Raw genomic sequence first — 23,600 nt, 5'->3', positions numbered from 1 at the left:
GCTGAGGTGCTGGTGGCCCTGCCCTGAGGTGGGAGGCGGGCCACCACAAGCTGGGCCTGAAGGCTGAAGTACAGAGTACAGAGTACCTACCTACCTTACCTACTACAAGCCACCCCTGAACCCTGACTGCCCTCTTTGCCAGATAAAGTCCGTCCGGCCCCCCCCCTCCCCCCCCCTTCCCCTGGGCAGTCGCTGGCAGCTGCTTGTCGATGTATATTGGGCTTGGAAAGCTTCCAGGGTTCTCTGCAGCTTTATTTTTTTATACGGGGGGACAGGCTGTCGTCGGGGCCCCCGATCGCGACGAGGATTGACGATTCAACGTGCCAATGACCCAATTTGGAACCGGCAGATGCAATTTTCTGGAACAAAAATAGAAGGCTAACCACGAGTCCGACGATCCGCGAACGAGAGGAGAAGCCCAGGGCCGCCAAGGGCCGAGGGGTGACAGACCGGGGGCCGGCAGACCGAGAGAGCGGCCGTCCGCCGTCGTAGCGATAAGGTTCTGCTTGGATCCGTCTCACATCCATTACCGTAGACGTCTGCACGGAGTAGACATCGACAACTTACCACGGTATTCTACCTACTACGTACAGCGCCAGCCGGGCTCGACCCTGACCTTGAGTGTCTATTTGTGGCCAGGGGTACATGTCAGGTCTTTCAGGTCTTTGTAGAATACGGATAACATGTTACCAGATTCCGATGTATTCCAAGCCGTGATAGGTGAGTGACTGCAGACAGCAGAGGAAAAGCTAGAGGCGTTTTTGATGGCACGAGTATCTCGCCGGCCCCATGCCTCTTCCACCACCAGATGGATGGCTTGCCGGCAATGGCGGCCCAGAGCAACGCACGGCTTTTCCGAAATCAATGTTTTGTTTTTGGTTTTTTGGTTTTTTTTTTTTTTGAAGCTCGTGTCTTCGTCCTTCGGCCGCGCCGTCCTATCCTTGTGAGGGGTTTAATCGATCTAGGCTGGCCGGCCTGTCGACAGAAGAATCAAGATGAGAGCCAAGACGACGCTGACAGCGAGCACCATGCGTTACGATAGTGAATTGCGTTTTGGCTTGCTGTGGTCTGCCAAGCACGCAAGGTGCACATCGCCGAATCGGGCATAGCGGACACTCGCAACACGGGATGAACAGACGGAGACGTGGATCTGGCGATGAGATGAGGTGATGATTATGGAAGCTCAAGCCCAGCAGCCCTGTATTGCGCATTGGCTGGCGATATACCCATCAGCCGGAGAGAAATTATAATTTCAAAAAAGACAATTCGGATAGGCGGAAGGAGGGGGCGGTGGTTGACTCGGAAGAAGCAGCCAACGCCCTCTAGTCGTCGCAATGGGCGTGTCCAGACCGAAATGCCACTTCTGACCGACAGGTCCTGTCCTGTGGGATGACGGTCAAGACAGTTGACAGTTGTTTTGCTGCAGGTCCGGACTGAGACAAAACCAATTGAGCGGCGCCAATAGGCATGCGTGATAGTGCAAGCCATGGTGCGAGTTCCCTTCGCAAATGGGAGAGAGAGCGAGAGGGAGAGGGAGAGGGGGAGAGACACTGGAAAAGTGCCGTGTCTGTCTGTAGTGCGCACTGGTGCTTGGATTTCCCCCACTTGTTGGAGGGGTCTATGAAAAATGTCATCTCATGCAGGGCACGCCGTTGTTTCCGTCCCACAAGGCGTTATTGATTTGGACGACCGGTGTTTACTTTTTTGAAAATTTTCTGTCACTTTTTCCTTTTTTTTTCTCTCTCACTCTTCCCTGTGAACCTTCTTCTTCAATATGTCGATCTCGTGAGAAATACTGCGAGGTTTGAAGCGCGGTGTTGGAAAAGTAGCATTGGTGATTCAATGACACGATGAAGGCAGGAGCGGGATCCGAGGACGGAGGTACCTCGTAGCGCATCTGTACACCAAGTCAGGTTTGACTCCAAGGTCGACAGAGAAATCGGCAAAGCCTAGATGCCAGTTCCCATATGGCAAGGGCCGTGAGTGCTAGTGTAGCCGAATCAAGGGTTCAGTCCAGAAAAGGCTCGTTGAGCGTCGGGAATCCTTCGAAATCAAGATTAGGGCGGGGTAGGAGGGACAGAGCCGCGAATGCATGCAGCTGCCAGCGGCCAACATTGGGCGGCGGCCGCGGGCAAATAGACGGTGTGGTGAAGAAGTGTCAGGTACTCTATATTTTGTCTGGAGACTGCGGTGGAAAACAGGATGGGAGGGAGGCCAGTGTTTGAAGGCGGTTAGTCATGCATCCGTCATTTCCTCTGGGGCATCTATTCTTGGCGGATGCGCGGGCGCTCTCATGGATCTCATGGATCTCATGGATCCATGGGTTCATCGTATCTCTGTATCCGTACGGCGTCTCCCCTGAGGCTCAAGCCTGATGGCCGTTGCTCTCGTTCATGTCATGTCATGTATTCGACGTCTGAGGTAGGTAATTGTCGGTCGCATGTGACTTGGGGAGATGGGATTGGGCCTGGGGGGAGCAAGGGACGGGACGGCGAGGTAGAAATGCTACCGGGTCGGTGTTCCGTCAGACCGGCGGTGATGGCACTCGAGTTCGATGAGGAAAGTTGAGATGGGAATGTGAGAACAGGGTGAGTCGTGGACGGGATGCCATTGGTGCCATCGGTGCCAGTAGCAGCCTTTGGTACGGCAGAAGGGGGGACCTGGGCTGCCTGGCACGCCTGGGAAGGATCAGCTGCATGTCTCTCACTCGCTCTTGCACACACTTTACAGTTTGAGTCTTTAACTTCCAGGTTCTACGTTTCGCAGGCACGGCACGAGAGTGGTTGGAGATGTGGTGGGTCTTGGAGTGGACACTGCGGCGAATCAGATGATCAGACTTTTGGGGGAGATGATCATGGAAGCAGGAAGGAAGGAAAGTATGGGGCAATGCTGACCTCTAAATGGCAGGGGAGGGCCTAGGGCCCAGGGTCCCAGGACGCAGGAGGTGGAAGGACAGGAGGCAGGACCTCGAGCATCCAATGATCCAAGCACCTCTACTTTACTTGGAAGGCTGTGTTTTGACTTTGGCATCTGGAGGAGCTACGACCAGAGGCATGATGAAATTGCAGGAATGCGCATTTGGACATTAGTCAGCCACAGACGACCATCTACCTGAGGTATACAGGTATACCTATACCTATACCTATACCTAAACCTACCTATGTTTATTACACACTTTCTCACATTGAATAAGGTAGGGCACATGAAATACGCGGACACATATATACACACATACACAGAGGGAAGGGGAGAAAGCCAGACAGAGGCAGACAGACGTCCAGGTTTCCCATCTCCCAACCGGGGATTTGTCTGTCAGTCAATACTCCGTACAGGCACTCAATAGCCGCTCCCCATGTGTGCCGTGTCTGCTGCCCGCCTTCATATCTCGCCCTGCCTCTCACCCACTTGGCTTGAGCCTGTTCAAACCTCGCGGACCCCAAATCCATGGCTCCAAGCCAGGTAGGGCTGGCTGGCTTGGAGACGAGGACACATTGTCCCGTCTGCTACACGACGTGCCAGATTCGTGGGCGACTGTAAGGATCTGTATCCGTATCCACGCCCATGGATGATGCCGCCGTGATTAAGGTACCCCAAGGCATACTGTCGACTGTCCACCAATATCCAAGACCTTGTCCGCGGCCCACGCGATACTCCCTCCTCAGTCTCCACGGAATGGATCCTGGATCCCGCCCACCTACCGCGCGCCCACCCCCATTGCAACTGTGACGAGTTCTTGGAGGCTTCGTCCCGTTGCCATACACACACTCACGCACGCTCTCTGATTTCAGTCTCTTCCTCTATTCCTCTATCCCTCTAGTGTCCCCGAGTCCATGGCGTGACGGAAGACGGAAGACGGAAGCAGCGTAGCAACCCAGGTACGGATGGATACCTTGCTGCAATTGTCGTCCCTTCTTACCGCAGCTCTGCTAAGGTCCCCACCGCAATGGTTCTGAAACGCCCCTACCGACACCTGGTACCCGCGAACCTTGACCGTCGTGGCGTCGCCCTGGCCGATTCCTCTGATTAGCGAATGAACAGCCGAGACCTTGCTACCTGGAAGTGGGCTCGCATCTGTCATCCAGCTCCCGCCTCAGCAGGTACCTAGGTACCCTCCGTGCCTCCCACTCTCTACCTCGGCAGTACATCCCCCTTGGCCGTGGGCTACACGCGTCAGCCATGTCCCTTTTCCTCCCCTCCTCTCCCTGCCCTGCCGGACCACCGCCCCTGCCCACAGGTACCGAGCACGACAGCGAGACGCCGCCGTAACTGGCCACACCACGCTTTCAACCCATTTGCTCTGCGGATCTGCGGGCGGACTATCGACTAGGTAGACGGCAACTCTGTACTCTGCAATCTGCACTTTGTCACCTTTTTCGGTGCAGTAGCAACACCTTCAATTGTGGACCTCTTTCTTGTCTCTTCACTTCGCCGTCTCCTCTTGTACGCACTTGGTACCCGTCTCTACCCAGCCCGACCTTCACCACGTCCGAGTCCACAACACACGCGACTGGCGACACAAGAGGCCCCTCTCTCTTCGCGATACCCTCGACTTGCCATCGAATCCCCCTTCAGCCAAACCATGAGACATTCTGTCCGCCCTTGCGCTCGACCGATCCCTTCGCCCACATACGCCTCCGCCCCGTATATCAACCGCTTCGACCTACACAACCCCCAACAGCCAGCCACTACCGCCCTTGCCGGCTCTTCCTAGGCGTCCTCAGTGAGGCAACGGCACAGCATCGTCTGTTGGACAAGGTGCCTTTGATATCCTCGCTCTGACACACGTCGACTGGGCCACTAGCCTCAGTCCCTAACTCGCCCCATGGACGTCGCAGCCGTCTTCCGCCATGGCGCAGGCAACATGATGCCACGAAACCCGCCATACCATCACCACCCGCCTCCCAACGCCCCTCCGCAACTCTACCCGGGTCCTTCCCACGCTCCTCCTGCCGGTCGCGAAGATCCAGAGAGTGACGGTCCCTCCAATCGCATTGCCCACACTCTGACAGCTTGCTGTCGCTGTCGCCAGGTACGTCGGAGCCTTTTCTCGTAGACCCAGCGCCTCCCGAGCTCCCGAGAAGTGACAAGTGATGTATTGTGTTCTCCGTAGACCACGACTGACTTGTTCGACTTTGTAGCGTAAAACCAGATGCGATCCCACCTTGCCGCGTTGTCTGCCGTGCGAACGCGCCGGCTCGGTTTGCGAATACTATGACACCACCAAGGGGAAGAAAATCAATCGTAACTATGTCATTAAGCTGCAAGAAAAGGTGCGCGCTCTCGAGGCCGAGCTGCGCCAGTACACCGACGACGACAGCGAGTTCTCCCACCTCGACGAGGACATCGTGCGCCCCGGTGGCCTGGTTCGCCTCAACGACACCGACGAGACCCCGCGCTACCTGGGTCCGAGTAGCGGCATCGCAATGACACGCTTGCTGGTCCAGGGCGCCAAGCTCTTTACCGATTCCAAGCGAATATCAGAGTTGATCCCCGAAGTTCGTGCGCGGAGGATGACGCGCATGCAGTCCATCGTCATGACGAGAGACCGGAAGAAGAGCTATCCCATGATCAGCGCCCACCCCGCCCAGCACCTGCCAACCAGGCCCATCGCCAACAAGCTCGTGGACGTCTTTTGCCAGCGATGTACGTGCCGAGTGCCCCTTTCCCGTTCTCGACGTATGCCTCGACTGACCTCTTTTGAACAGCCCAAGTATTTTGGCCAACGTTGCACGAGAAACTATTCCTGGATGATCTCGAGGCGGTGTACGCCGGAGACCCAGACCCCTACAAGAACCTCATCGTCCGCATGGTGTTTGCCATCTCGTTGCAGAAAATGGATCCGCAGTATGCCGGTCTGGCTGACAGCTACTACTTGGCGGCTATGGAACACTTTGAGCAAGTGTCCCGGCCAAAGGACCTCAAGTCTCTGCAGAGTTTAGCACTCATCGGCCAATATTCTCTCCTTACCCCCACGAGGACTGCCGTATACTACATGGTTGGCATGGCCACGCGCGTTTGCCAAGCAGAGGGCCTGACCGACGAGAAGACCATATCCGCCGGGATCGCCTTGGATCCCTTGACCCTGGACATGCGCCGTCGTCTTGCCTACATCATCACTTCCATGGAAGCAGGCCTGGCACACAGCATGGGCCGACCCAACGGATTCTCCAAAGCTGACGACCGGATGGATGTGGAGCCTTTTGCGACAGTCGACGATGAGTACATCACGGCCGACGGCATTGGCCAGGGGCCTCCAAGCGAGAACAAGCTGGTGGCTTTGCATTTCTTCAAGATGCGCATGGAGCAGGCCGAGATCAGGAGAGTGCTCTACGAGAAGAAGCGCGACGAGCCCAGGGATGAGAGCCACCCCTGGTTTGCCAAGATGGAGAGAGATATCCAGAACTGGATTGACTCTTCACCTCAAAATCCTGCTTGGTGTAGGCCATGGTGTGTACTGCCCCGCCCTCCTCCGTTCCTAGACTTTTCTGACTGATCGCTTGCAGGTTCACCGGACGCTATCACCAGATGCGCATTTTCCTCTATCGGCCATCACCACAAGTACCCAAGCCGTCTCCACGGGCTGCGGGCATCTGCTTTGAAGGCGCGTCGTACATTATCAACTTGTCAAAGCAGCAGATGGAAAAGGCAGCAGTCGACATCACTTGGGTGTTCCTCCTCAACCTCTACATGTCTCTCAACACGCTGCTCTGGACAGTCTCGTATCCCGAGATCCGACAGGCTCACCACCGAGACGAGGTGGAAGAGTTGAGTGATCAGACTCTGGACATCCTGGAGCAATGCACTGAGCGTTGGCCAGGAACCGCTCAGGCTGTGCAACTCTACTCCATCTTTGCCAAGGCATGCCTTCAGAGCTATGATGCCAGAGATACCCCTATTCTGCAACCATCCAGCACTTTCACGACCCCGCCTTCTCTCTTTGACGGCAACTCTCCTCAGGGCTCCGACGTGTCGGCCTCAACAGCGCCAGGCGGCGGGCCGACATTCAAGGTTAACCCGCCTCACAACCCGCCGCAGTTCGGCTTCGTTTTTGACGCGACCCCCGAATCCATGAACACTTACCAGTGGGATCCCAATTTCCCCCCTCATCCAACCTTCCGTTCCAACTCAATTTGGGGCAACTCGTCTGGTGAAAATGAACCGAACATGAATATGGGAGGTCGCCGCTTCTCTGCCTATCCTCCCGAGTCACCACTAGAAGACTCCACTCCACCGGCCACGACCACGCCTGGTTACAATTCATCGTCGTCGCCGCCTAGCACCATCAACAACGCTATGCCTACACCGCCCGAGTCATTCAACAGCGGTCCCGTCGGTACGCCATCAAGCTCGACCATCTCGCCGCCCCCGATGGGAACTCCAGCCATGCCACAGTCTTCGCTACTTGTTCTCCAGCACGGAACACCAGCCATGGTCCAGCACAGCACAAACATGTCACCGCCTCCACCGCCTGTTCCTGGAAGCAGAGGCCCCGGTGCCTTTGGTGCTCCGCCGACATCGAATCCGGGGGCACCGCAACGCGCGCTGCCGAACTACAACCCGACCACGGACTGGTTCAATCCGCCACCTCCATTTATCAACCCCGACGCGTTTAGCTCGGTGAGCAACAGCTTCTTTGGGGACTCGTTGCAGGTGAATGGTTTCAACTTGCAAAACCCCGGCTTGGGGCTTGATCAGTTTGGGGGCCCTTTCAATTGGTCACAGGAGCGGCAAGGCAGTCTTAGCCAGCAACAGCAGCTGGAGCTATTGAACGTCCTGGAGAATGAGGGAATGAGCGATATCGACGCCATTCTCAATATGGGCATGAATCACCCACCCCCTGCCGCGAGTGTCTGGCCGCAAGCATAAAGCGGTTACGTGTAGATGTCTGGAAATGGGAGTGACTGAACAGTAGTCGTTTGCTGAGCATGGATCAGAGTCAGGATTTAAAGCTGCATTTATTTCGGGTACGGGCGTGTATATTATATATACCACGGAGTCAAGGGCGGCAGGAGGTTTTGAATCGATTTAGCGGACAAGGGCTACAGCGATGCGCCTCCGCATCGTGGGTGTAGTAGGCAGTGATTTACAATAGAAGGGTGTAAAACAGGTCATCACATTGCGATCAATATCTAATCACATTGCGATTACTATCTAGTTCTTGTACTGGGGGGCACCACCTTGGATGGGGTTGGGTTGAAACTTGGGCCAGATTAGCAAATGTCTTGGACCTGGACGGTGTCGTCTAGCTGCGCCTGAGGCCCCTTGACCCACGTGAATGTCTCTCGTGTATTCCTTGAAGCGAAGAAAGACCGTCAGTGATGATAGCTACAGCGACTCCTGCCTACAGAAGAACCGGGAGGGGCAAACGTTGGGAACTGGAGGGCCACGCCGGTATTCTTCCAGAGTAGGCCACAGAGAAAGGGAGTCATTGTTGTGTTTATATGTCAAGAAGTTGAGTGAAGTGTGAAAACCACGCACATGGGAGACACATTTTAGCAAGCGAATGATTTGATTTATATACTGCTACATCGACGCGAGAAACACGTCGGTGTGTGGAAAAGAAAGGTTGAGAGTATGTACATGAAAGTTGTTGTTTGTATCGTTCCATGGGAAGAAAAATGCAGACAATGCGACAGAAGGGGGGGCGTTTCGTCGAGTTCCCCCCCTTCATTTTATCCCGTTCCCCCAATCACAAAAAATGCTCCCTTTATTTCTCTCTCTCTTCTGTTGTGTACTATTCTTAGCATTGTCCTGTAGGATCCCGAATCTTCTCAACTTGGTCGCTGCCAGGGAGGGTTCGCCAGCATCTAGAGACATTGGCTGTACCACTGGTTGACGACGGTGCAGGTGCTGCCAGAGACGCAGACGGTGCCGCCGGTCCAGCCTTGGCCGCCGCACTGGCCGTACTTTGCGACGGTGCCGCCAGTAGGGGGTGCGGTGGAGGAGGTACGGACGGAGGTGGTGATTGTGCTTGGGGGAGTAGTGGTGGTGGTGGTGGCGGCGGTAACGGTGGTGGAACCGGAGCCGGGGGGCACGACGACGCTGCCGGCGGCAAAGGTGGAGTTGATGGGGCCGAACTTGATGTTGGAGAAGTTGACGCTCGAGTTGGGCACGTTGGCCTCGATGTCGGCGGGGACGCCCGAGGTGGTGGGGCAGGAGCCGCGTTCGGCGCCGGGCTTGCCGGCGCCGTCGGTCGGGTAGGTGGAGTCGAGCCAGAGCATGTTGGCGTAGTGGTCGTCCCAGAGGGAGAGGACGAGGACCATGGGGGCGGCGACGGCCTCGGACATTTGGGCGAAGCCGCCCTTTGCCTTGAAGACGTCCGTGTCGTTGAAGGCGAGCTTTTGCTTTGTGCAAAAGTCGGTGGTGAGGGAGTTGCCCGGATTGGCGGCGATGGTGGACTCGGAGTTTGGCACGACTTTGCCGTTTTGGACGTAGAAGCGCTTGATCTCCGAGAGGACGCCGTCGGAGCCCTTGAGGAACTGGGTCACGATGGAGAGCTTTTGGGTCGTGTCGAGGGTGAAGCCGGCGCCGGGCCCGTAGAAGAGCTTGTTGCCCTGGCGGTACGAGTTGAAGTCGCAGCCGTCGGGGTCGCAGTCGCCGGCGTAGCGGTCCGTCGAGTAGGTTCCGCCGCAGGCGTTGCCGGTGCAGGAGTGGTAGGCGCTGTTTAGGCAGGGGTGAGGGGTGTATGCCGTGGAGATCTTGTTGGCCTCTGTTTGGGGCGGTTAGTTGTTTGGTTCATGTTTATATATATGCATTGTAGATAGGAAGGGAGGGTGTTTGGTGAGACTTGCCCCAGATATCCATCTCTGCGCAGCATGCACCGAGGTTACCGACGCCACCGTTGGCGTCGTTGCTGGATGGGTTCCAGCCGTCGACGTTGGCCTAAGAGCTACTTGTAAGCTGGGAGACTGTGACTGAAGGTTCACGGGTCTTGACTTACAACACCGTTGATGAACTTGACGTCGCGGGGGCACTGCGAGTCACAGTAACCGGTGCCGTACTTGGCACCAGCCTTGTTGGTGGAGAACTTGGAAAGACCACCGTCAGCGTCCATGGAGACGAAGTACAGAGCGCCGTTCAAGCCGCAGCCAATGTTGGAGACATCCACGTCAAAGGTGAACTCGTTGCCTGGAAGGGGTTAGTATACAAGGTTTACGATCATCCCCATAACAGAAGAAGAGTAAGGCGTGAGGTTCAACCCACCGAGCAAAGTAAACATGGCGTATTTCGTATCCGACTCCATGAGATAGACACGGCTGCCAATGTTCTTTCCGTAGGCGTGGGTCGTGACAAACTTGAGGTTGAGGGCGTTGCCGCTGGTGGTGATGCCGTAGGTGCCCGGGTAGTCGGCGCCGTCGACGCAGCAGTTGGTGGCGCAGGCGGCCCCTTGGCCGCTTCCGCAGAGGGTGCTGTTCCACGCGTTGCCCGTGTAGCAGTTTGTCGACCCGGAGACGGTGTGCGCCCATCGCCAGTTGGAGTCGAGGACGACGGAGCCGGCGACGTTGGTGCAGGTGCCTCCCGCGGCGCACTTTTGCCAGGTGAGGGCCGGGTGCGTCTCGGCCTGCGAGGTGCAGACTTGCTGGGCGCGGGCGGCGGCCGCGAGGGCGAGGAGGGCGGCGAACTTTGTCTGCATTGTGACTGCTGGGATGGACAGGCTTGGTGGCTGTTGAGGGGAGAGAGAGAGAGAGAGAGACAGAGAGGATGAGGGGAGTGAGGTTGTTGGGATGAGGATGAGAGGGATGGAAAACTGAACTCATGGATGAGGATATCCATTGAACTTATATAGAAACATTTCATTCGTCTTGGTGATGGAATACATTGCCATCGGCCGTTTGAGCTTTTCGCCTCTTTTCGCAGCCGCGCCCACTGTTCGAGCTTGGCTCGATGTGACATCCAATCCCATGATCGACTAGCCCAGCGATGAGGAAGCGAGAATCCGACGAGCTCACGGCATCCGGCCCGCGAACGATCTGGAGCCAAGGCAACGGCTGAACTGGAGATGCCATGTTCAAGGGGGGGGGGATATACAAGCACAGACGTCCCAGGTGGTATGGGAGGAGGGGCGAGAGGGCAAACATCGAGAGGTTAGCGCGTGTAAGTGCCAGGAACCACGGCTTCTACGATAGCATCGTCGTCGACCCAAAGTTTGGCGTTACTTGCCTGATTAGGCAATTGGAAAAACTGCACCGCTTCCCTTCGAGGTTGGGGTAACTCTGTACTTACCTTGCATAAGGTTATAGTAAGCCCGCACGCGCGGGCTCGCAGGTTCTCGCCCCTCAGTCCCGAGCCGGGGAGAGGATGACACGAAGTCTCCTACGGCCATACGCCTGGTCACACACACACACACCCTCCTCACTACGGAGGAATAGGTCGCACAGAAGAATATGTGCCATGTATACGTATGAGGTGAGGTGGTGGTGAGTTCTTGTCCCAATGTGGACTTGTCCCCGCGGCTTTCCTCATTGGAGCACTTTCTCCCCCCCTGGGCCCAACGCGGAGGCCATGCGCCGAGTACTACGCGCCTCGAATTCGTCACAAAAGTCAGCTTGGGGACAAGTTCAGGGGAACGGCATCGTGAGAAAGCGTACCCTGACCCATCTCGCATGGAGAGAAAGACAAAATGTGCACCCTCGTGATCATGATGGCTTCCCGAAGATCCCGTCAGACCTGTACGTTGCTGGTCTGACTTGAATCGGGCGCCCCTGAATATTTTGCTCTCTCTCTTTCACTCACATTCGCTTCACACCATCGTGAGAACACCCCTCTCTCCCCACCCCCCAGTGAGGACGCAGCTTCGAAGTCCCTTGGTGATTCGACTGATAAGAGAATAATGATACGCGCATAACTGTTTTAAGGTACTAAGTAGGCATCTGCCTCCCCGCAATTTACAAGGATCGCCTCCAGGCCCCCCGACTTTCGTTGCACATCATGGGCGGGAAGAGAAACCTTCTCCCCGCATAACGAACGCTATTGGGGCATCCGGTACTGACTGCCACACGCCCGCCCGGTTCCTTGCTCTTGCGGAGGACGCCACGATTTTCATTCTTTGGTACGACGGGGCTGGAGAAGTGGTCCAACGTGACAAGGTTTCTCCAGGTCTTGTAGTTGATGATAGTTCGCCATACGAGTTACGTTGACGTCGTCAAGCTTCTTTTCCGACAAGCGAAGCGGCTCTGTCATGCCAATACGTTGGGGCCCAGCTTGGCTTTTTAAAATTTGGGCCTTCTTATGAATCAATCAACGCCTTTAATCAATTCATACCATGCCAACGGGTTCAGAAACAAATCGTGTGAGATTCAATGGAGCCCTGGTTCAATTTGGAGATGGGAGGTACTATGCCATAATGCATACGTTAAGAACAGGGTCACTACCACACCACTTTGAATTAGTCATGTTCCCTCTCTGCAACTATGTGTAGCTGAAGAGACCGCAGGACGGGTATTGTGGGAGGGATTTGATTCATCAAGGGTGCGATGTCACTCAACAACACCCGGTTCCGACGTTCTGCCCTGTCAAGCCCATGAAGAAGTGGTCGAGTGAGCGAACCAAAAAGCCTTGCCGCCTAGGACCGCAATGGCGCCACGTCGCAACTTGCCAAGGGCTTTTGAATTTACCCGTGATGACCAGAGAGACTAAAGTCTCTGGGCGGGCGAGGGTCAAGAAGCTTGAGAAGCTTGAGCTCAGCCTCCAAATTGTAGCGATTCGTAGCAAAGGTTCAGAGCGCGTCGCCGGAAATGGTGGTGATCTGCAGCCGTAGCCTCGACAAATTCAACGTCTTCCTTTACATGACCACCTCACTCTGATCGTCTGGGACGTCGACAACTAGAGCTAGACAAGTGAGAAAGCCTCGTAGGCATAATGACTTCCGCCCCTGGAGCATGGGTTTCCGAACGGCCACAAGCGAATATAGATCTAAGGGATCTTCGCTGCGCCGTGGTAAGATGGATGCGAGGAGTGTACAACGATGAGCTGTTACCCCTTTGCGCACAACCGAATCGAGACGATTATGTGCGCAGCAGCATGTTCGTGCTATCTGGCAGAGAGAACGTAGCGGGTGGCCTTGAAGCTGTCGGTGCAGAAACGGCTTGAGAGGCGAGTAAGTGACCAAACCTCGTGAGGCGCGTTAGCCATTCCTGAAAGTTCTACGGCAAGCTTGAAAGGCTGCTCCGGATGCTGAGCCGACTAGCTGGTCGGCAACGAAGGGAACGATAGCCGAGAACGCTGTAAGAGGCTCCCTTATCGTTGGCACACACACATACACACAGTATATCGCGAGGTTGCATGCATTCGTGAAAATAAATTGCCCCTCGATCTCGGACCCATCTTCCTGGACTCTCTCGTGCAGTCACCCCCTTTTCATAAAGCTTCAGGGACATGAAACTCTTCGCACCCGTCGTCGTCGGCACCAGCCGGGCCGCCGCAATATGGGACAGCATCAAAATGAAGCCAAAAGATAGCGGGATGCAACAGAGTCACTTCCTGGCGTAAATGATGAAGTTAGTGGTGGGTGGTAGGTGTGGCTGGCAATATCGTATTTCGCCTCCGAGGAGTGGATGATGACGGGATTAAGGTCATCAACATCCGAAGACGGGAAATCATGGCCGCAACGCGTTCTTTGTCTGACGCGGGCAAGAGAAATGCAGTCAGTCTCCTTGTCCCCAACAAGTCGAATCGTGTCCAAACACATCCAGCGGAGCTTGGAATCACCGCGAATGTCGGGCGGCGCCCAGGACGACGATGCTGACAAGTCTCCTCCCCTCTTCCCAGCGAGGCGAAGCCGAGCGAAAATTGGTATCGAACGCCCCTCTGGCGCAGCTCAGGTTCGCGGATCGTGCCTCAATGGGTCGATAAAACAGACTGGAACCTCTCAGTCAGCTCCCGTCGGCAGGCCGGCCACCTGTCCGTCATCACTTTCCCTTCAGCAAACTCCTTTGCGGCATCCGACGCGTGCCCCATGGTGGAGATGCCAGAGTCACTTGACCCTTCGCGTGTTCCTCCCCTTCGGCATAGGCGCAGAAGCGAGCAGCCACTCCCCCACCATCACCACACACTCACTCGTCCCAGATCTGTAATATGCGCAGATGGAACGTGACGGGCAGGGCGAGCCGCCTCACAGGTAAATCTGGAAGCCAGGTACCGCCCGGGCAGTCCCAGCGACTCGTCTCCCCAGACCGGCAAGTCAAAGGGGGACAGGCCCTTTTAGCCAGTCGGTTTCTCCACGCAGTAGGTAGAGAGCGAAGGACCATGGGAAAAGAAGAGAGAATAAGAAGAAGCTAGCTCTACCTACCTTACCTGCCTACCCCGTCGAAAGGTTTAACCGGTGACATGACATTGCCCACAAGGGGAAAGCGTCAAGTTCTGGGGAAAATTGCGGAGGCCGACGGTCAAAGGGCTCCGTGGTCTTTCTCGTCCCGATTCGGCCTTTCTGCCCTGGCCTCGCCACGACGTCGCACCGGCAAACCGTGGGGCAAGGGATGAACATGTGGCAGATGGAGAAGCCTGGTGCTGGACGCGGGTTGTTCGCTATGATGTGCCTTAGTTTACATTTTCGGAAATGAGTCCAGCACAATGGGCGGCTGTCGGGAAGATGAGCGAGGTTCACGTGTTGTTTTGAGGTGCAGAGTTGAAGCTCCGAGGCGTGTGTGGACAGAGGAGAAGCCCAAGGCGGTTTGAGGGAATGGGATGAGGGGACTGTGTGAGATGGCGCTCATACGGGGAACTACACACAGTACCCATGGTCCCGCCTCGCTGTTCCTCTTCCTCCTCACTCACAATGTCTGTCAACTTACCGTCGGCTATCCCCGTCCTTGGCCAGACATCACCTATAATGATTGCCCGAGAGAGGCTTGGCTGTGTGCATTTTGGTCCTCTACACATAGTCTACAATACTTCCCCCCCCCCGCTTGCGAAGGGACACCTCGACTGTAATTAACCCGAAAACAACTGGAATATGTGCGTAACCTTGCTCACAGCCGGACTCCTTTGACTGCCCTGCCCATGAGGCCATGGCCAGATTATCCCAAGTTAAACGCCTGCCTGCCTACTGCCTGCCAGAACCGCCACCTGCGCATCATGTACACAAAGAACTGGTCCACGGCGCACAGTTCTCTTCCCGGATCGTCCGATACGACGTTCCACACCGGATTGTTGCTCTGCTTCTCTCTCTCCTCTACTGGCCCTGCTCCGACCGAAGTGCTGACGTCGATGCCCACGAAAAGACGAAGAAAAAAGGCTAGAAGGTTCTCTCTTACGCTGTTCGGATTACCGTGAGGTGCATATTCTTAGTTTGGCGAGGCAGCTTGCCGTCACGCTCATACAGCAATCCACAATTTTGGCAAAGAGACTGTATTCCTGTTAGCCCATTCATCTTCTCGACTACTGCATTGAGAACTCACCCGGGGTCCTGCAGGTCCAGGTCGCACCGCCCACACACTTGAGCCCCAGAGACAGCAGTGCCAACATCTCCACGATAAGCGCTCCTGGTCCGTCAAGCCGCTTCCTGCACCGTATCCGGATCCCACGTCTGGCGTTCCGCGTCCGCCAGGGGTTCCAGATCGGCCTATCGGGCTCAAGCTGCGGAAGCGACGCTTCTTCTTGGACCGCTCGCCTCTGCCCATGCGCTCCTCTTCCGGAGCCTCCACCACGTTGCCAAACCCGGAGAATGGCACGCCGCCTACCAAGCCAGTGGTCGAGCTGAAGCGAGCAGTCTCGCGGCGGAGTCTGCGAATTTGCCGCTCTCTGTCGCCTTCCCGTTTCTCCATCTCCTCCTTGCTAAGGATCTCAACCTTGGGCTCCCAAGGATCGGCCAGGTTTTCTGGGTCGTATCGCCATCCGGCGTCGGCTCCAGCCGTGGCATCGTTGGGGAACTCGCGTACTCCGTTCCAGCCCATCACCAATCCACCCGCTTCGCAGGCTTCCTTCTTAAGGCGTAGTACTGCTTCATAAATGGCGTGTGTGACGGCGGGAACCCATTCGCCCGTCAATCCGAGGTCTTGGCAAGTTTGACTGGCAAAGGCCTCGGGCATGCCCGGGGGATGCAGCAGAGACCACTCAAACTTATCGGTGTACAGCGCTGACTGGAGGTTGATATTCAGGGTAACGATGCATCGGTAGGCGTCATCATGGTCATACTCGTCGGAATCAATAGGGACAGGGCTTGCGTGAGCGGTTACTTCTGGTGCTGATGTCACGTCCTTGGCCCGGGATGGCGTTCCGATGCCGCCGTTCTGCATTGGGGTATCGGGGCGGCTGAATGCTGCGGCGGGAGTGGGCGTCTCGTCGTGGTTAATGATCGAGCTGGACTTGGTTGCGTCGTTGATTCCAGAGTTCTGCGACTGCGCGTGGAACAAGGGATGCAGGGCAACGCCGGCATACTCTTCAAGCTGCGTCCGGATCTGTTTGGCAATATCAAGCATCATGTTGTGACGGTTCGGCAAGTCCAGGTCCTGGACGTATGTTTGCGCAAATTGCTCAGTTGTGATGACCGTCTCATGCAGGTTCCAGAGGAACGTGTCGCGGAGCCGGTAGGGCGGCGTAAGTTCTTGTGCTCGGTATTGTGGGAGTGTGGTGTCGACGCTGTGAGGCGCCGAGGGGAAGGCGACCTGGGGCACAAAGGCCGGTATGTCGAGTTCGATTCGGATGGGGATCAGAGTCAACGGGAGGTCTGCTTGCGCCGAATTCTGCTGGTCATTCCGCACTTGACGTCCCTTGCCAAACCAATCTCTCCAAATGCCCTGTACTTCGACAGGTTCGTCCGTGTCCTTTCCAGCCTTATCTAGTAGATCCTGGTTGGCCGCCTGATCATCTACTCTTCTCAAGCTTCGCAGACCAGTGGGTCGACGGCGGCCATTGTCGTCGTCATCGTCAATTTCGTCATAGCCGTCTTCCGCATAGTTGATGATGGTTGTGCCACGCTTCGTCACTCGGGAGGTGGGACCGGTCGGAGCGCTGGCGAGGACGGGTGTCAAGAGAGAATTGTTGTAGCTTCGGATTCGCGGCGCATAGGTGGACAAAAATGCTTGGGGCTTCGGTCGGGCGTCCATGGTGGGAGGCTATGAGACCCAATGGGTCATCGCAGGTTGTCGCAAGACGATGGCGGAGAAGCGGCCGAAGACACGTCGAGGGAGAGACGAGACTGCGCGGATCCGGGGGGGGTGCGGGGGATTCGCTTACCACGCGCAACCGTGGATTGGCGCTACGTGAAACTCTGGCGACTGACGTCGGGTGCGTGTCGAGCTTTATCGCCGGATGGCTCGTTGCGCGCCGATGGAAATGGGCAGTGTTGAGGCTGGAAGGGGAGCGCTGCACCGATTGCGAGATGTGGATCGCGTTGGAAATGCATTGGAGAGCAGCAGGGCGCGTCAGAAAAATCAGGTCGGCGTTTCCCGACCCAGGTCCAGCTCCAAAACAGGATTAGCGCATCCAATAGCCCCCACCTCACCTACCAATCCCTCACCGAATCCACCGAGTTCACCGAGGTGACCACACCGAGTATCCCATGCCAACTTGCCTCCTGATGGGCAAAGTCAAGGCGTCACGCCACGTCCGGTTATTGATACTGTTTTGGACGACTCAGTTGATATTAAAATAAAGATAAAAATGTGTTGCAGAACTTCCTGTAAATGCTGCCAGGTCTTGGATCATCGACCAGCCTCGCCCAACAATCACTAAAAACAAAGAATTGTGTTATAGACCATCTGTTCTTGTCAACAGGCGCCATTCATCTGCCTTTCTTTGTGCTTTCTTGCAAGTAGTATATCTTGAATCAAGTTGAATCAAGGAAGCATCTCCTTGTCAGATATCACAAGACGGCATGTTTTACATCAAGTCGATTCATGGTGGTTATTCCAAACCGCTCGGCCCCCAAAAAAACGAAAATGAACATAGATATGCCAAAGGACCATTTCAAGCCTTTCGATATAAATTTCAGCGATATTCTAATTCATACTGAGTTATTTCCATGGTCAATTTCACTATCCTATTCCTAGATATCAGCCAGCAGACGAAACAGCAGCCAAATTTGAAGGCATTTCCTGAGACGCCAGACTTACTAAAGAAATCCAAAGACCCAGAGAAAATGGAGAGAAATCAACATTCCCGAAATGACCGGCAAGTGAGCTTTCGAATAGTGCTCCAGTTTCTCGTCAAGACCCCCGAGAACGAGGCACCGTCAATGACACCATGTAGGTCTCCAAATGGCAGCGAGCATGACCATATAACTGAAGCCCGTACATTTGAAGGTCAAACACAAGATCCAGCCCGAGTTATAGCGGACAATATCCGTCAGCTGGGCTTATCTACTGCAATTGAAACCCCAGATGGTTCCGTGAACATTCAAAGTTCAGAATCAGAAGCTTGGAGTATATGCGCAGACGAGCAGGAGCTTGACATTCATGGATCATCGGGATGGTACCTCGCCAGCATCCGTTCTCCGCTCATGCCCATGAGCCAGCAGGCATCAGCGGTCATGTCGATCTGCGCCATGTTAAAAGCCTCTTCAAACCTCACCATTGCCTTTAACGAAATCCCCCGCCATCAAATCGAGGTCAAACCAGAAGAGGGGGATTTCACACTCCCAGACGTCCGTCGAATCCTCGCCTTTCTCTGGTCCGCCTCACCGCACTTGACTGAACCCAATGCACCATACGGCGGGCCGGGTTCAGCGACTGCCTCCGGCCTCGATTTTGCACGCATTTTCAGCCCCGATTCACATGCCTTTCTTTCCGATGCCAAGTGTCGTGGCGAGCCCACCGAGGCGGTCTTTACCCATGGCCCACCAGTTGCTGACAAGATCGACATGCTCCAACCATCCTCCATCCACGGAATCGACATCGAGAAGGAGACCTTCCTCTCTATCGAGACGGCTGGAAATGTTAACTCTCTCATGGCCGGCACAGAGATCTACGTCAAAGACTGGGAAGGGAAGCTGCGCATTCTTTCCGGGGGCTACAACTTTTCCAGGCTCCTCAACAAAGACCCTACGAAAAGGGCCATAGGATTTTCCCAACATGCCAGCACGTTGGACTCCGACGCTATAGGTAGTTGGGTCAAAGTCTGCCACGGCATTGTCGACTTTTGTTTGAACGAAATCAAGGACCGAGTAGACCATGCGGTCGAACAGCAGAAGCTACCCAACTCTGACTTGGGGTTCTCTGGTTCGTACACTGCATCCCATCTGCTCGAAGATCTTAACCTCTACTTACAAGCAGCTTATTACGAAGCTCTCGGCCCAAACCCCTTCGTTCCGGAACTCGCCACCCATGGCCGTCGCAAACCCGCCATCAACCTCGACGACGACGAGAACTTGTCCCCGTACACCTTTGGCATCGAACTCGAATTCCTTGTGCCTTACACCAGATCCAATGACAACCACACCGACGAGACAGATCAGCGCTGGGTCTACCACAACGACACCCCAACCATCTTCGCAGCTGAGCCCACCCCAGAGGACGAGCCCGACGAGTTGGCCGCCGCGATCGACCAGCGCAACAAGGCTTACAACGCCTCAGCGAATCGCGTAGAGGGGCTTCTCTGCGACGCGGGCCACTTCAGCGCCACGTTTGCCACCCTCTGGGGCCTCCGAAACAACGAATACCCGGCCAAGGTTTCCCTGCCCGGCTTACAGCCCGTCGCCGACGCTGCGGGCTTTCAGCTTTACTTTGTGAATGGTGTCGATGCGGAGTTCCAGTGCTGGTACGTGAAAAAAGACCTCAGCCTCTCCAGCTGGGCTTTCGGTGAAAAGGGGTACGCTGGACACGTGGGGATGGAAGTGGCCAGTCCCATCCTGCGAGACTCGCCCGAAGATTTCGGCAAGGTGAGCGACGTATTGAGGATTCTCCGCAGCGGGCTAAGACCGATGTTGGACATTGGCTGTGACTTGCACGTCCATGTGGGCAATGTTCGCAAATTTTCTCTCCTCGGCATGAAGCGCATCGTCACCTTGCTTCTGTTGGTTGACCCGATTCTCTACACTATCGTACACCCGTCGCGAAAGTATAACGCCTTGACGCTGCCTTTCCACCAAGATGCGAGGGTCATGAATGACGGCCAGGACCTGCCCGACTACACCGCAGCGTCTGGTTTCAACGACGAGGAGAAGGAGGCGGAAGGTAAGCCCTCACAGGCGGTCGAGGCAAGGGTGCTCTTGGACTTGGAGGCCCACGTCCCCATAAGCCAATTGCCCCGGAAAGTCCGGAATGAGCTGGCTCAGCTCTGGTCCATGGACAATCTCGACGATTTTACGAGTGAACTCCGGCCATTTCGTGGGTGCAGGGGCGGCACTGCCTTCGTTACATGTAGGCTCATTGAAAACCACTCAGTGCCGAGCACCGGCCGATGTATCGAGGGCACCATCGAGTTCAGGATGCTCGAAGGCACGCTTGATCCGGAGCTGATCACGCGTTGGACCAAATTGCTGCTCAGAGTAGTGGAAAGAGCAGAGGCCACGACAACGAGCGAGTACTTTGAGATGCTTGCTGCCCTTGCAGAAGAGCGAGAAAGCGATGACGAGAACCTGGCTGCATTGCTCGGTGCTCTCGGGCTTGAGAAGCACCTACCGTTCTGGCGGAAGGCCCTACAGAAGAATCAAGCTTTGGACATCAAGCTGGTGGAGACTGATCAGTTTGGGCTGAAGATCCTGCCCGAAAAGTGGGAGTTGCCCCAATTCAGAGAGTATAAAGGCGAGTACAAGGACAAGCAGGCGCGCAAACGGGATTGGTATGAGCAGCACGTCTTCAGACTCCCGGAGCTTGACGACGATACTTTGGACAGGGTGAGAGATATTCTTTGAAAAGATCGAACCGTAAGTATAGGGAAGGCCTGGTTTCAACATGAATGGCTGCTTTCCTGAGCCATTGGGGCCACTACATTCTGCCTCGAATGTGGAAGACGACCTACCCAGAGACGTCTTCGCCTCCTGTGGCCTTCCGTGGCAGCTAGATCTGAGGGATCCCACCGCAACAAGCAAACTACTCAAATTATTGTTCTACATAGTTTGCTCATTTCTAGACCATTTCTATGCAACAGGATGTTTCAAATGCATTGACATGTAGGGAGTCGATGGTCTCTCAGCTTGGCCAGCGAATTCCTCAAATCATCACGCTTCAGCCACCCACCACCCCCTGGGCGGCCTTGGTGCTACTCCTTCCTTCCAACCGTTGGAATCTAGCTGTCCCTCCCACCATCATTCCTTCTTGTTCAAGATGAGGCAGTTTTCTTGAGCGACAAAGGAAGGGCCGTGCTTATTGTGGGCTGCACTGTGAGCTAGGCCCCCACACCTCGAGGAGGCAGGTGAACAGGGCAGGATGAAGAGGCCATATTAACAATCCGTGCGAATCTGTTGTGAATCGACTTTTCAATCGCAAGATATCATCATTGAATGTCGCTTAGGACTTGTTTTACAAGAGCCAACAAGAGTCGGCGGTTGGGTGGTGTTGCGTTCGTAGGAAGCGCCCGAGGATGGGAGCCACGAGATCTATGGCAAAGGGCCAGTTACCCAAACTCAGGGAAGCTCGCACGGAATGGCATTCTGGTACCCCCCAACATTATTCCATGATTTATTCATTTCACAAACATGAAGTTCTGCACGTTTGTGCGGGGTGTCTTTGTTACTGGCCATGTCTGGGGACCACCTTGGATGCGTACGCAGCGTGTGCAGTGTCACTATGCTCCTGCCCACAAAGCTTGGTTTCACTGAGATTCCGCACTGTCAAAAGGAATTCCACTAGATTCTAACCACGTGCTGCTCTTTCCATGTTATCCAGGACATGCCAAGGTAGGAAGGGACGTTCTTGCAGCTTAATGTAGGTCTAGGTATCATGGATGCTATAGATGAAGTCGTGGCTCTCCGCCCCTCTGCTTTGCCCTCTCTTCTGGTACATTTGTCGTGCTTTGAAGAGAATATTAAGATGCCCTGAGATGAACCTTCATCTACATGACCTCATGGTCCAGCTTCTATATCCTGGTCTCTCTCTGCTGTGTTGCCCATCCAGTTGCAACTGCATGACCAGAGTGAAGATGAATCAATTTTCTCGGGAAGGTCGTAGCTTGTACGTTCATGTCTCCAAGTATCACAAGCATCGCGAGTATATTGAGAACCAAGCAAGGTCTGTCACCAGCAACTGCCGCCATAACAATCGTTCTGGAAGGGAAGGATAGCTTGGTCAAAAGGAGGGCACCGATGCTGACAGCGACATGATTCCAATTTGCTCTTGCCTCCAGTAGACCTGGAAAATCTCTTTTCGATGTGAAACTTGCGTAAAGGAAGGTACAGGGCTTTGGGATCCTTCCTCTGCCTCTTGAGCCTTCCTTTCTCTGGCCCCTATATTAACCCCCTCTTCCTCCCACCCACCACCCACTCTTCTTCTTCCTCCCACCCACACACTACTCTTCTCCTTTGATACCCAACTTCAAAGCCAGCGTCTTTTTTTCTTCACATCCAACTTTCGACACTTTCCTTCAAGACTTCTTCACAGTCACTTCACCCCACAATCACTTCACTCCCCAGTCTTTCCACTTCATACACAACAGCCAAGATGTTCTCCAGCGGCAAGACTCTCCTCACCGCTGCCGTTGTCGGCCTGACCGTCATCGGATTTGTCCATGCTGCCCCTCACATTGACAGTGGTGATGAGAATCGCGCTCTCTCCATGCTCAACACCGCTCGCTCCGAGGCTGGCGTCCCAGCCCTTATTTGGGACAACAACCTCAAGGAAGGCGCTGACATCTGGGCTATTGAGATCGCCAAGGTCGGCTACATTCATCGTTCCCCTGCTCATCAGCGCGATGGTGCTGGTGAGCTTCTGGCCCACTTCAAGGCTCTGGAAATGTCCAGTGTCCTTGTGACCAACCCTCTTATCTCGGCTGTGAAGCTCTGGCTCAGCTTCAAGGATATGGATAACTTCAAGACCACCGTCGAGAACTACTACGAGACCTTGGGCATCACTGGTAATTTTCCCTCTCCACCCGCCCACTTCGCTTGAGTCTGTCTGATCGTTTCCTGTAGAGCAGATTCTCTCCGACAAGGCGACTCACATTGGTTGCGCCACCCGCCTGGGTTTTGCCGACAGTGGCGCCCGGGACCCCCTCTCTTCCTTCACTGTCTGCCGTGTCTTCAAGGAAGTCAAGTGAGTTGCCTCTCCCCTTTACATCTTGTTTCTCGCATATGCTAATACTCGTTTGTTGCAGGCCTACCACCATCATTGCTCGCCAGGATCTCAGCCCTGGCCCCTTCCAGGGTGATATCACCTTCTTCAACCCTGCCCTCGGTGCCTGTGGCTGGACCGACAACGATGACTCCATGATTGTTGCTCTGTCTCATATCAAGATGGGTTCCCAGTCCAACGGCAATCCTCTCTGTGGCAAGACCGTTCGCATCGAGGCCGAGGGCAAGTCTGTCAACGTCAAGGTCACTGACAAGTGCATGGGATGTGCTGTCAACGACATTGACGTCAGCCCTACCGTCTTCAAGGCCCTTTTTGGTGACCTTGGCCGTGGCCGCGTCACTGGTGTGACTTGGACTCTTGTCTAAGTCTGCCTTACTTTTTGACGACATTTCTCACGCCCCAACATGGATTGGGATTTCGGGTGGCACATTGACATTC

General features: G+C 55.1%; 6 protein-coding genes across 6 annotated transcripts; 4 read left to right on the top strand and 2 right to left on the bottom strand.

Annotated features, from left to right (window-relative positions):
* Positions 1-1,637: 1,637 nt before the first annotated feature.
* CORC01_12327 (uncharacterized protein) lies at positions 1,638-1,808 on the top strand (the record flags this gene model as incomplete). The annotated part of the gene is made up of 1 exon (XM_022623948.1): positions 1,638-1,808. One exon carries the CDS (start codon positions 1,638-1,640, stop codon positions 1,806-1,808), a length of 171 nt encoding a protein of 56 aa, XP_022469569.1.
* A 3,014-nt stretch (positions 1,809-4,822) lies between these two features.
* Positions 4,823-7,866, top strand: CORC01_12326 (fungal specific transcription factor; the record flags this gene model as incomplete). The annotated part of the gene is made up of 4 exons (XM_022623947.1): positions 4,823-5,029; positions 5,139-5,643; positions 5,706-6,447; positions 6,504-7,866. 4 exons carry the CDS (start codon positions 4,823-4,825, stop codon positions 7,864-7,866), a joined length of 2,817 nt encoding a protein of 938 aa, XP_022469568.1.
* Positions 7,867-8,807: 941 nt separating this feature from the next.
* Positions 8,808-10,633, bottom strand: CORC01_12325 (glycosyl hydrolase family 7; the record flags this gene model as incomplete). Its single annotated transcript, XM_022623946.1, has 4 exons — positions 8,808-9,709; positions 9,831-9,882; positions 9,941-10,128; positions 10,204-10,633. 4 exons carry the CDS (start codon positions 10,631-10,633, stop codon positions 8,808-8,810), a joined length of 1,572 nt encoding a protein of 523 aa, XP_022469567.1.
* A 4,614-nt stretch (positions 10,634-15,247) lies between these two features.
* Positions 15,248-17,042, bottom strand: CORC01_12324 (snf5/smarcb1/ini1; the record flags this gene model as incomplete). Its single annotated transcript, XM_022623945.1, has 2 exons — positions 15,248-15,343; positions 15,396-17,042. The coding sequence occupies 2 exons, from the start codon at positions 17,040-17,042 to the stop codon at positions 15,248-15,250; spliced, it is 1,743 nt and encodes a 580-aa protein (XP_022469566.1).
* Positions 17,043-18,436: 1,394 nt separating this feature from the next.
* CORC01_12323 (uncharacterized protein) lies at positions 18,437-20,788 on the top strand (the record flags this gene model as incomplete). The annotated part of the gene is made up of 1 exon (XM_022623944.1): positions 18,437-20,788. One exon carries the CDS (start codon positions 18,437-18,439, stop codon positions 20,786-20,788), a length of 2,352 nt encoding a protein of 783 aa, XP_022469565.1.
* A 1,744-nt stretch (positions 20,789-22,532) lies between these two features.
* On the top strand, positions 22,533-23,527 carry CORC01_12322 (SCP-like extracellular protein; the record flags this gene model as incomplete). The annotated part of the gene is made up of 3 exons (XM_022623943.1): positions 22,533-22,944; positions 23,003-23,123; positions 23,185-23,527. The coding sequence occupies 3 exons, from the start codon at positions 22,533-22,535 to the stop codon at positions 23,525-23,527; spliced, it is 876 nt and encodes a 291-aa protein (XP_022469564.1).
* Positions 23,528-23,600: the final 73 nt, after the last annotated feature.

This window comes from Colletotrichum orchidophilum, assembly GCF_001831195.1.
Source record: "Colletotrichum orchidophilum strain IMI 309357 chromosome Unknown Scaffold_149.1, whole genome shotgun sequence".
Lineage (NCBI taxonomy): Eukaryota > Fungi > Ascomycota > Sordariomycetes > Glomerellales > Glomerellaceae > Colletotrichum > Colletotrichum orchidophilum.
Note: the sequence above shows the minus strand (reverse complement) of the source record. Positions and strands in the feature narration are given on the sequence as shown.